The 13,291-nt window shown below is 43.6% G+C and overlaps 1 protein-coding gene across 1 annotated transcript in view; it reads left to right on the top strand.

Annotated features, from left to right (window-relative positions):
* Positions 1–9,055: 9,055 nt before the first annotated feature.
* wnt2 (wingless-type MMTV integration site family member 2) overlaps positions 9,056–13,291 on the top strand; it is a 33,383-nt gene continuing 29,147 nt past the window's right edge. Inside the window, exons 1-2 of the mRNA XM_061720925.1 lie at positions 9,056–9,379; positions 10,913–11,133. Of these exons, the coding sequence (XP_061576909.1) occupies positions 9,294–9,379; positions 10,913–11,133 (307 nt within the window). The 5' untranslated portion in view covers positions 9,056–9,293. The remainder of the gene's footprint in view (positions 9,380–10,912; positions 11,134–13,291) is intronic.

Raw genomic sequence — 13,291 nt, 5'->3', positions numbered from 1 at the left:
AAGGAATGCCAAATTTCTGTTGAGAACAATGAACCAAGAAAAATTTGTTGACAGTCATGTAATCTCAGGACTGGAGATAGCTGCACTCAATAGCAACAACTACTTTGATTTGCCTGATGTGTACACACAGTATAAGATGCCTGTGACCCGTGACAACATTCCACGGCAGGAAGAGTTAAGTGTTTGGCCACATTTAAACTCTGTAGAGATTCCTGTTATTGATGCTGATGTGGAGTTATTAATTGGGACTAATGCTCCAAAACTAATGGAACCATGGCAAGTGATAAACAGCAATGGTGAAGGACCATATGCTGTCAAAACTCTACTGGGCTGGGTTATCAATGGACCACTCAGAGGAGTCAGTTTTGAGAGTGCTAACAGCATCGAAGAAAGAAAAGAAAAGAAACGACAGGAACGACAAGAGGTGCTGAAAAAGGCCAAGCAGCAGTATGAGAGAAAAAAGAACAGAGAGGAGCTGAAGAGGCAGAGAGGGGAAGATACTTGGTTTCTCCCTGAAGTCAACCAGAGGTTGAAGCAGATAGAGGACGAGGGATCTATTAAGAAGAAAAGGAAGAAAGAGAAGAAATTAAAAAGGAAAAAGGAGAAGAGGAAGGCTGAGAAGGAGAAAACGACAGGAGAGGCCATAGATGGCTCAAGTGACATTTCAGAAGACTCGGCAGAGGAATGGGTTGAGGCTCAGCCTCAGACACAGTCAACTAAAGCATGGCAAATTCCAGAGGCGTCCAAACCTTCAGCAAACCCCCTCACCACAGCCCAGAATCAGCAGAGAGACCAATGGATGACTTTTGACTTCCTTGCTATGAAAACCACCTCAACTGCAGAGAAGCGGGCTGAGAAAGAACGACAGAAAGAGGAAGAGAGAGCCAAGGCTCAGGCCATTGGTCAGGCTAAGTTGCACAAACTGGAGCTTAACCCATACTGGAAAGACGGAGGAGCGACAACGGTGGCCAAAGGACAAGAGGAGCTTTGTCGCAGGGGACATTGTTCTTGTTGTGGACCCTACTGCCCCTCATGGATCCTGGTTGTTGGGGAAGGTATTGCAGACCTTTCCTGACACACAAGGACTGGTGCGGTCTGTTAAGGTTCAGACCAAGTTCAACATTCTGGAGCGACCGGTCACGAAGATCTGTCTTCTGCTGGAAGCGGACTAGAGACTGATGTAAAAGACTTATCCCAACCTTGGGGTTACCTCTGACTATGGGAACATACTGTACCTGGCAATACCATTATTGTTTGAAATACGCTTGCATTATTGATTTGTCATTGGCTCCAGTATATCTATGATATTGAATTGTTATGTTATTATACAGTAACAATTAGGGGCCGGTGTGTTGCAGCCAATTTAGAGTTCTGCTATGTGTGTGTGTATGTGTGGGTGGAGGTTGTCATTACATCACTTGCGCACCTGTGGGCATGAGAGGTGATTGGCAATCAGAGGTTAAGTAAGGGAGACACAGGTGATCAGATGGGGAATTAGGAGCTGGAAGCCACACAGTTTTTCAACCGTGCACAGAGTTTGTGTGGGTCCGTATTGTTGTGCTATCACCAGCAGCTTATTAGTTTGTTGTTTTTGATACTACACCGGCTCGTCAGCACCCAGGTTTTTGTAGGTGTTTTTTGAGGCTTCACATGCAAAATAAAGTGTTGAACGCAGCTCCCTGTCGGACCACTTCTTTCAGAACCAGCATGAGTTGGAAATGGCTTCAAATTCCCTGTTATGGCATTTTTTGTGGATAGATTGCCATAACAAATACAATTTCGAGAAAAAAGTCGAAATGTTGTGACTAATGTTGCAATACAATTTTAAGAATAAAGTCGACTTTTTTCTCATTTCAACTTTTTTCTCGAAATTTTACTTCAACATTAATCTCGACATTTCAACGTTTTTCTCCACATTTCGACAATTTTCTCCACATTTCGACTTATTTCTGAACATTTCGACTTTTTTCTCAAAATTGTACTTCAACATTAATCTCGCATTTCATCTTTTTTCTCGACATTTCGACTTTTCTCTACATTTCGGCTTTTTTCTGAACATTTCGACTTTTTTCTCCACATTTTGACTTTTTCTCCACATTTCAACTTTTTTCTTGAAATTGTACTTCAACATTAATCTCGCATTTCGTCTTTTTTCTCCACATTTTGACTTTTTTCTGAACATTTCGACTTTTTTCTCCACATTTTGACTTTTTTCTCAAGTGCATAATGAAAAAAAAATCTTCCTCCTCTAAAATATTTTCTATTTTTCTCCTGCCTGGCCCTAATACTCTTCTGTATAAATGTGCTCTTTTTCTCGTTTTTTCACGTTTCAAGAGCATGTTTGTCACCCTGACTCTACTGTCCCCCCACAGATGGAGGACGCCAAGAACTGCTGTCAGCGTCTTCGGCCCGGTTCCTGCAGGAGTTGGACGTGGTCGCTGACCAGGGTGGCTCTGAGCGCGATGGGAGCCACGTTCCTGCTGCTGGCCTGCAAATCTGCGAGCGGCAAAGTGAACCTGTAGCCGGAGACGTCCTGTAGCCACGTCCCAGATGTGTCCCGAAGTTCAGGACGCTGTTAGATGCTAAGTTAAGTTATAAGAGTTTATAAGTTTTAGGATTTTCTTTTTAATCGTATGTAAAGTTCCTCAGTTGCTGTTGAGTTTAGGTCTTAATTCTTTTAGTTTTTTTAACATTCCAAAGCTTTACAGGAGCATTTTCTGGTTTTGTCCAACGGGTATTAAATCTAGATTGTCACCTGTTTCGTCGTCTGCCTCCAATTTATTTCTCTTAAATGGACTACAAGTCAGAAAACTCGAGTCTTAACACGATTGATCTCCTGATATTTTCATTTCACCTGGACGGAAGTGTTTATTTATTTCTGTCCTGGCTTCTGCAGGGCGTACCAAATGTGGCGGCTGCAGAATCGTCCTTTACCGGTTGTTTAACTCCACTGCAGCCGGTTTGGACGTGTCTTGTTGATGATGGTCTTATTAGAGTAAGCAGATCCATTAGCATCGACCCCTGGAAGTCCGAGCTGAATCCAGAGGAACCAGACTAGTTAGGGAGGAGGCCTCGGTGTCGTGGGTGGAGGCCGTTTCCCTTCAGGCTGAGGGACGCATCGATCCCCGTCACAGCGACGTCTCCTCGCTAATCGATGGAGGACAGTCCCTGTATGTTATGTGCTGTGCAGAAGTCTTGGGCATCCCTGGTCTTTCTTTTACACTTCTATTTCTACCCGTGTATTGAGATACAACCAAATTACGGCGACGGCGTCAGAGGTAGACCAGGGAACCGGCCGACAGCATCGGCCATTGGTAAATTATCTGCATCAGCTACAGAAAAACCTAAACTTGGTACAAAAACTAAGGAAATTTGTGTTTGGTACATTATTTCTGTGTTGTAGCCATGCTTCTTGACAGCGTTGGAAAGCCTGTTTATTCCCTTTTTAAATGGAATCAGAATCATGTTTATTTGACCAAGTCAGGTCAAACAAGACAGGGAATTTGACTCGGTTATTTTCGCTCAATGTACAGTAAATAGACAAATGGCTCTTATTAACATATATGGAATTTAAAAAAAGTGAAAGGTGCAGCAGTATAAGGTAGACATGGTTATTGAAAGGTGCATTTCAGTGAGTCACGTTTGTAAGGAAACATGCATCTGTGAGAGGAGCAGCAGAAATGGGTGTCTGGGTTCTACCAAACAGCTTATATTACTCTTGATATTGACCAGTTTACGCCTGATTGGCTTTTTTTTTGGCCAATCAGGCTCCTGGGTACCGATGTCTTCTACAGATTTGCACTTCGAGGTTTGCAGGACGATGCGGTCGACAGTTCTCTGTCCAGACTGTCCGGAGCAGACCGCAAGCAGCCAGTCTTGCGTCTCCTGTAGGGTGAAAGTGTGGATAAGGTGTGGATGGAGCTATGCTGTTTGCTGCACCGAAAGAGTAACGTCTATTGGTGGGGGGGTGGAGTCTCCCTCACTGGAGAAAACAAGGCGTTTCATCAGTGGAGGCAATCTCCCTGCAGAGAGAAATCCAGATGAAATCTTGCAACCAGTGGATATCCAAGGTCCTTCAAGATGACTACTACTACTACTACTACTACTACTACTACTACTACTACTACTACTACTACTACTACTACTACTACTACTACTACTACTGGTACTACTACTACTACTACTACTGGTACTACTACTACTACTACTACTACTACTACTGGTACTACTACTACTACTACTGGTACTACTACTACTACTACTACTGGTACTACTACTACTACTACTACTACTACTGGTACTACTACTACTACTGGTACTACCACTACTACTACTACTACTACTACTACTACTACTACTACTACTGGTACCACTACTACTACTGGTACTACCACTACTACTGGTACTACCACTACTACTGGTACTACCACTACTACTACTACTACTACTACTACTGGTACCACTACTACTACTGGTACTACCACTACTACTACTACTACTACTACTGGTACTACCACTACTACTACTACTACTACTACTACTACTACTACTGGTACCACTACTACTACTGGTACTACCACTACTACTACTACTACTACTACTACTACTACTACTGGTACCACTACTACTACTGGTACCACTACTACTACTACTACTACTGGTACCACTACTACTACTGGTACTACCACTACTACTACTACTACTACTACCGGTACTACTACTACTACTACTACTACTACTACTGGTACCACTACTACTACTACTACTACTACTACTACTGGTAATACTACTACCACTACTACTACTACTACTACTACTACTACTGGTAATACTACTACCACTACTACTACTACTACTGGTACTACTACTACTACTACTACTACTACTGGTACTACTACTACTGGTACTACTACTGGTACTACTACTACTACTACTACTACTACTACTACTACTACTACTACTACTACTACTACTGGTACCACTACTACTACTGGTACCACTACTACTACTACTACTACTGGTACCACTACTACTACTGGTACTACCACTACTACTACTACTACTACTACCGGTACTACTACTACTACTACTACTACTACTACTGGTAATACTACTACCACTACTACTACTACTACTACTACTACTACTACTACTGGTAATACTACTACCACTACTACTACTACTACTGGTACTACTACTACTAGTACTACTACTACTGGTACTACTACTGGTACTACCACTACTACTACTACTACTACTGGTAATACTACTACCACTACTACTACTACTACTGGTACTACTACTACTACCACTACTACTACTACTACTGGTAATACTACTACCACTACTACTACTACTACTGGTACTACTACTACTACTACTACTACTACTACTGGTACTACTACTACTACTACTACTACTGGTAATACTACTACCACTACTACTACTACTACTACTACTACTACTACCACTACTACTACTACTACTACTACTACTGGTAATACTACTACTACTACTACTACTACTACTACTACTACTACTGGTACTACCACTACTACTACTACTACTACTACTACTACTACTACTGGTACCACTACCACTACTACTACTACTACTGGTACTACTACTACTACTACTACTGGTACCACAACTACAACTAGTACTACTACAACTAGTACCACTACTACTACTACTACTACTGGTACTACTACCACCACTACTACTACTACTACTACTGGTACTACTACCACTACTACTACCACCACTACTACTACTACTACTACTGGTACTACTGGTACCACAACTACAACTAGTACTACTACTACTACTGGTACTACTACTGGTACTACCACTACTACTACCACTACCACTACTACTACTACTACTACTACTAGTACTACAATTACTACCACTACTACTACTACTACTACTACTACTATTATTATTACTGCACCTAAAAATGTCCTTGTTAAGTACCAAATACATGAATACACACACACACACACGCCTGTCTCCTCCTCCTTGTTTGTTTGTCTCCAACGATACATGACTGCTGTCTCTTGGATTTCGCAGCAGCTGCTTCGGCGGCGCTGAGTCACCGTCCGAGTCTCTCGCCGTCCCACGCTCACCGCCGACTTCACCAACAACATCCACTTCACAAACAACATCGTCGTCTTCTCCGCTGCAGAGTTCCACTTTCCCGCCTTTGGTACTTTCTTCTACAAAGTACATAAAACGGCTGGCTTCCCTTTCCGCCTGCATCTCCAGATGTATGCAGATGTGGAAGTGCTTCACTAACGCGTACGAGTCACATCTCTGCAACATTAGGAGGCCAAAAAGCCTTTCTACGTAGTAACACCACATCTGGCCACATGGGGGCAGCACCTCACGGGAACGTTAACGTGTTAGCGGCGTCAAGGGCCGGTAAAGTGTTGCTTATGAATGAATGAATGAATGAAGTTTATTCAGTCATTGCAACACAAAACAACACCAAAAAAACATTGTACACAGCATTAACTTTTCATACAAAACCAAAAAAATGTGTTGAACAATAACTGAAAAGGCATAGGCAGAAGCAAACTGCTTATAAAAGCCTATCCTATAGTACCAACTTTCTATTTTTGGCTACCAACCTCCAGAAAACCAAAAAGAGAATAGAAAAGCAAAGAAACAACAAAAAGCAAAGAAACAATAGAAAAGCAAAGAAACATTAACAGATGGTCAATTGCACTTATAAGCTTCAAAAATAGCTTTACAAACCATTTTCTTAAATACAACAAAAGAATGACATGTTTTTAAATTTATGTTGGCATCATTCCAGAATTTAACTCCAACGATGGAGACACATCTCCTTTTCATACCTTTTTTAGCCATTTGTACTGTGAAATTACAGACACCTCTAAGATTGTAACAAGTCTCCTGAATTGAAAAGAACCTCTGTATTGGGTCAGGGAGCATTTTTGATTTTGCTTTAAACATCAAAAATGCTCCCTTATTGATTTTTGTAAATACTTATCTCTATACGTCTCTTCAGTACGGAAGAGTATTAGGGCCATGTAGGAGAGGGGAAGATTTTTTTTATCGTGCACTTTGAGAAAAAGTTGAAATGTCAAGAAATAAGTCAAAATGTGGAGAAAAAAGTCGAAATGTCGAGTTTAATGTTGAAATACAATTTCAAGAATAAAGTCGAAATTCCGCCTTTTTTCTCAACATTTCAACTTTATCAGAAATCGAGGATGGAGGCCTGGGAGTCCCGACCTCAACCCCACTGAACAGTTGAGGGACCAGCTTGGGCGAGCTGTTCGTGTCAGAGGGAACAACAAAACCATGTTGGCCGACTTACCAAGAATGCAGCAGCGTGAGGGGGAGGGGCCAGGCTGGTGAGGGCGTGTATGGTTTGTTAAATTGCCCAAATGTGTCAATTATCCAATCCATCAAACACCAACTCTACCAAGTCAATCTCACCAAGTCAAAGCTGCTCCTCCCTGTTCCTTCCTAACGGGTCACCATTTAAAAGGGACATAAACAGTCTTTCCAACGCCGCCGAGAGGCCTGGCTACAACACAGAAATACTCCAAACACTAATTTCTATGTTTACATCGGTCATAAAGTAAAGGTCAGTATTAAACGAGCAGCCTACAGATGTTTGAAATGATATTAATGAGGATTTGATTTAATTTACAATAAGAAAATTCTGCTTGGATCTTAAAGAGACCGGGAAATAATAAAATAATAAAGCCAGTAAAGTTGTTTCCAGCCTCCGCTGCTGCTCAGTGGGCTGAAGACGGGACGGAGCTCGTGTTATTTCTCGCTTTTTCTTCCACGGGGATCATGAGAGAAATCCAATTTGGCCATTAATCTGGTGTGGACCCGGGTCTCCGGACCTCCAGATCCACCCGAGCCAGATCAAAGCCTGAGGAAATGCGGTGTGACGGAGCTCCACATTTCCCCGAGTCACTTCAAACGGACTGCAGCAGATAATCCGATTTCAATGGATACATCACCTTTAGGTGCTGCTGTGGGAGAGCCATCATTCCTGAGGTGTGAGTGGGGCTGGCTGGGTGGGGGTTTGTGTAAGGCTGTGCAATAACAGTGCGTCATGCGCGGGGAATCGGGGGAATGTTACACCTGTGCGCTTTACCTGCGGGATTAATGGCAAGGCAAGGCAAGTTTATTTGTACAGCACAATTCAACACAAGGTAATTCAAAGTGCTTTACATCAACATTAAAAGCTGCAAGACATAATTAGACAGTAAATAACAAATAAAATGAAATAAAATTATGAGAAAAGAAGGTAAACTAATAGAAAGCACAAGTTCCTGAAAACTAAGGGCAGTAGAGTCCAGCAGGTACACATCTCATTCACGGTTTTCAGAAAGTTATTTAATTTAAGAGTACACTTAAATAACAAATAAATGAAATAAAATGATAAGAAAAGAGGTAAAGTAATAAAAAGCACAAGTTGTTAAAAAGTAAGGGCAGTAGAGTACAGCAGGTAAGTATGTGCTTCAGTAAACAGTAATGTTTTTAGGCCTGATTTAAAGGATCTACAGTTGGAGCAGACCTCAGGTCTACAGCAAGTTTGTTCCACCGGTGAGGAGCAGAATAACTGAACTGCCTCACCTTGCTTGGTTCTGGTTCTTGGGAACCACAACAAACCAGACCCAGATGAACCTCAGGGGTCTGGGAGCTTCATAGGGAACTAACAGATCAACCATGTATTTTGGTCCAAGACCATTCAGTGCTTTGTAGACCAGCAGTAAGATTTTATGCGCGCAGGACGCGCCCTCGTCTCTCCATCTGCTGCACCTTGTTTTCCGGGACCGAACCGGAGTCTGTCAGACCCCGGTGCCGGTGCCGGGTCCGAGCCCCCCCACAGCCCTCTGGACCCCCCTCTCCTCCTCTGTCCTCCCCGCGGAGCCGCCGAGGAGCCGGATCTGGATTCGGATCTGGATCCGCGCCAGAGCCGCGCTGTCAAACCAGCCTGAACAGATACTCCCAGACATGTCATTCCTGAGACTCTCATTCCTCCTCTCATTCCTCCTCTCATTCCTCTGCCCACCCCTCGTGTGAAGGCAGCAGCGTGAAGCTGAGAGCTCATCCTCTGCCGGAGACACTCAAACCCTCTCAAACCCTCTCAAACAGGACCCACTAAACCCGGACCCGCTGCGCTTTTACGCACGACTCCTCCGGAGACTCCGCTTCCCTCCACCGCTCCTCCGATGCTTCCTAACCCACTTCCAGGCGTGGAAATGCTCCTTCCAGGTCCCTGAGGGACCCAAGTCTGGTTTAATATGAACTTTCTGCCGACTGGAATATGTTTGTATTTATTATCTGTCGCGGTGTGCTGGATGACGGCCAAGGTCGACGCGTCCTGGTGGTGAGTGTCTCTTCTCTCTTCTCTTCCAGGGTCGCAACCCGTCCCTAGAAATATAGAATTGTTACGTAATTGGGAATTAAAAGTTGCGTTCCGTATTGAACCAATACGGACATATATTACGCTCTTATTTACTGATGTCATACAGGTGAAGGTCGGAAAATTGGAATATATTGCCAAACTTCATTCGTAGTAAATTCAACTAAAGGTGAAACAAATATATTATTTATTTGTTATAATTTTGGTTATTATGGCTCACAGTTTATGAAAACCCCAAATAAAACATCTCTTATGAAATCAATAAACAATTCAATCATCCAAATTATAACAAATAAAGGTTTGAAACATCTTGCTTTTGCATGTAATGAGACTATGTAATGTATTAGTTTCACCTTTTAAGTTGAATTATTGAAATAAATTAACTTTTACACCATATTCTAATGTTCCGACCTTCACCTGTAGCTATATTCTACATCTGGTCTGATGTGGACACACATACATATATATATAGGAGGCTATTTCAGTTGCTAGTATGGTTGGCTGTCTGTACAGTCATGCAAGTTCAATGCTATTAAGGCACTTTAAACTTTAAATCAAAGCATTTTGTTTTTTCATATAAAATAAATTTCTATGCAATTTAGAAGATTTGGGGATGTCCCTTTTTTTGGCGCCTGCACTGCTGAAATTGGGGCGTCCCTTATTTCTATTAATGAAAGGTGGCAACCCTAGTCTCTTCACTTCTATATAATAACAAAAAAAGCCTTTTCTCTGCCCTTTTCGGTCATTGTGCCACTAAAAGCAGCTAAAGTTCCCCCTAATTGCCCCGGCAGCCCTAATGTCATCATTAACCCTCTCACCTTGACCGGCACAAGTTCCTCCCACGACTCAGTATTGTTGCAGCTCGTCGCAGGCTGGATGTTTGAACAGGCTGAATTTCAGGGGCTGCAGTCATTCGATACGATTTAATATCTCTTTTATTTGCTGTCTTACTGTTCGATCGTTAATTAATATTTGCAAAGGTCCTGTCTCCAAATTTCACACTTCATTCCCTGTGATATTGAGATGTTATTTGGACAGATGACTCAGTTTTTAATCAGACTGTTCTGCATCTACAAATTTGGACTTGTTGGGAGTAATTCTGAGGCATTTCTCAAGAGGGCACTTAAGAGCCCCCCCCCTTCCCGTTTTTTGTCCTGTTAATTGTCCAGTTTTTCCAATTTTTACCCTTTTTTTCGGGGCAAAGTAATTCCAGTCCCATCTTTAAATAATGTATACATGTAGCACAACGTTCAGAGAGCTTTCTGTGAGGAGTTTGCATGTTCTCCTCACACTTCTGGGGGGTTCTCTGTCCAAAAACATGCAAGTCAGGTTAGTTGGTGACTTTAAATTGCGTTGGTGTGTCTGTAAGCGTCCCTGCGATGGACCGGCGACCTCTCCGGGATGAACCCCGACCTTTGACCCGAAGAGAGCACGAATAGATGGGCTGCCCAGGTTTAAACCGCTGCTGGGTTTTGACCGGCTTCCCCCCTCCTGCAGGTACATGGGCACCCTGGGCTCCCAGGTGATGTGCGACAACATCCCCGGCCTGGTGAACAAGCAGCGCCAGCTGTGCCGCCAGCACCCCAAGGTGATGCAGGCCATCGGCGCCGGCATGAGTGACTGGATCTCCGAGTGCCAGCACCAGTTCCGCAACCACCGCTGGAACTGCAACACCACGGGCCGCGACCACAACCTGTTCGGACGCCTGCTGCTCCGAGGTGAGCGCCGGGGCGGGGGGGGGGGGGTTCGGCACTTTCTGGCACTTTCTCCCACTTTTTGTTCTTATCTGTTCTTAAATATTTACATATAACAAATAGTTTCATTCAAGCATCACCTTCAGGTTTCTGCCACCTTCATTATAAACCCGTATTTAACTCATCCAGACAGCGACTGGGAGGACAAACCTGTACAAACTGTCCTTTTTTACACACTTTCTGCACTTTGACAAAGTTAAAATGACTTTAGTTCACCAGTAATGGTCCTGACTTCACTTTAACTCGAGTGCAGCAGCATCTTGAGGCTTGTCAGAGCCTTAAAAAAGCAGCATTTTTCTGCAAAACACACTCAAAATTCACCTTGTTTTGCTCCTGAATAAAACATCCTTACAGTTTCATTTCAGACATGCAGTTGATAAAACTCTTTAATTGTCCCTTTAAGGCTGATAAATATGTCTCTAACTTGTGTGGTTGATCTGTAACGCTCAAAAACCTAAAGTAAGTAGTAGAAGATGCAGTTGATGGGGTCTTGATGGTGATAAGTTTGCTTCGTCAGAGCCTTAAAGCAGCAGCTCCAAATGGCATTTTGCTGCAAAACGCACTCAAAATTCACCTTGTTTTGCTCCTGAATAAAAGCTCTTTACAGTTGAATTTCAGACATGCAGTTGATTAAACTATTTAATGTTCCTTTAAGGCTGATAAATATGTCTCTAACGTCTGTAGTTGATCCGTAACGCTGTAAAACCTGAAGTAAGTAGCAGAAGATGCAGGGATGAGTTTGCTTCGGGGGGGTGTCTGGAGCAGAAACCCGTCGACAGGATCACCAGCTGCAGCATATTGTGGTTCATGTTGCCAGGTCCTGGTATTTCTGCTGGAATCCAGCGAAGAAGAACGGCTGAAGATGGTGTGAGATAGCGGCGCGCCGGTTGGCTTGTTCTGGGCTAAATGTGACAAATCTAAACAAGTGGCTGCTTTTTTTCTCTTTTTTCTCAAGCGTCGGCTGAATTTATTGCCACTGAAACAGTTTTTCTCCTCGCAGATAGCTTTTTTTTCCCCTTCTTCGCAGAGGTTGGATCACATTCCTCACCTCTTCTCACCTTACAGGCGAACATTTATCACGTCAGTGCAGCCGAGCGCCGCTCTGACAGCCCGTCCCTCAGTGGCGTTGCTCAATCCCTCGTTACAGATGTGTTTTGACAGATTTTCAGCGGCTGGAGAAATTCATCTGCAGCTATTTTGGGTAATTAATTTCTTAAACACACGCTGAATGAAAGCAGCCGTTTAATATGAAATATGATGAGTAATAATTGAGCTAAGAGGATTTAGGTAACTGACTCTTGGCAGGTCCTTTCTGATTACTCTCCGCTCAAGTGAGAGACGGCAGAAGATGAGTCTGTTTTTCCAACAACTTTAAAGAGTCCCGTCTGCTGATCTGCAGCGTTTATCTTCTCCAGTGATTTGTTGGTCATTTACCGGCACTTTTAGAGATCCAGAGACGATGCAGGCGGGTTTTATTTGTCCTCTAGCAATGGAGGGGTGGAGTTGAAGAGTTGTTCTGTTATGAGGTGGCAAAAAGTCACCGGCAGCATGAAGTACCGGAGTGATTGATGATCAACTTGTCACCAACTGCGGCACATGTGACAGAAGCATCAAATTAGACTCCAGTTCTCAGGCGATAAAATCGGGCTGCTCCTCGTTTGAGGCACGTTGAAACAAGTCTGGATGGTTTCCCTGGTTGCTACTGGAGGATCGGCGGGACCTGGCGGCCTGATGTTCCTCTCCCATGCCCCCGAGGTTTAACCTGCGAGGAGGATCCTCCGCCTTAGTCTGTTTCATGTCGGGGCCTCTAATCAGCCGTGTGGTATTCGGACCTCCCAGACGGGCCTCGAGCGTGTCACACGGCATTACCGCCGCACATCCAGGCCCCCGTCAGGAGCTCCTTACTGTCAACGTCGGCGGGCTAATTTCTAACAATTACACAGGAGTTTCCCCCCCCGGTGCTGCCGCGTCCTCCCAGCTTTCTCCTCGTTAACCTCCTCAGCTCGGCTCAGCTTAGCTGCTGGACTCCAACACACACCTCTGCCATGGGAGTCTGGTGGGGTTTTACTATTGTTATGCGTTAAATCGTCCTCCTAACTAATAGTTATTCATCTCAAAAGGG

This window comes from Cololabis saira, chromosome 5, assembly GCF_033807715.1.
Source record: "Cololabis saira isolate AMF1-May2022 chromosome 5, fColSai1.1, whole genome shotgun sequence".
NCBI lineage: Eukaryota > Metazoa > Chordata > Actinopteri > Beloniformes > Belonidae > Cololabis > Cololabis saira.
The sequence above is the reverse complement of the archived record's forward strand: the minus strand, read 5'-3'. Positions and strand labels throughout refer to the sequence as shown.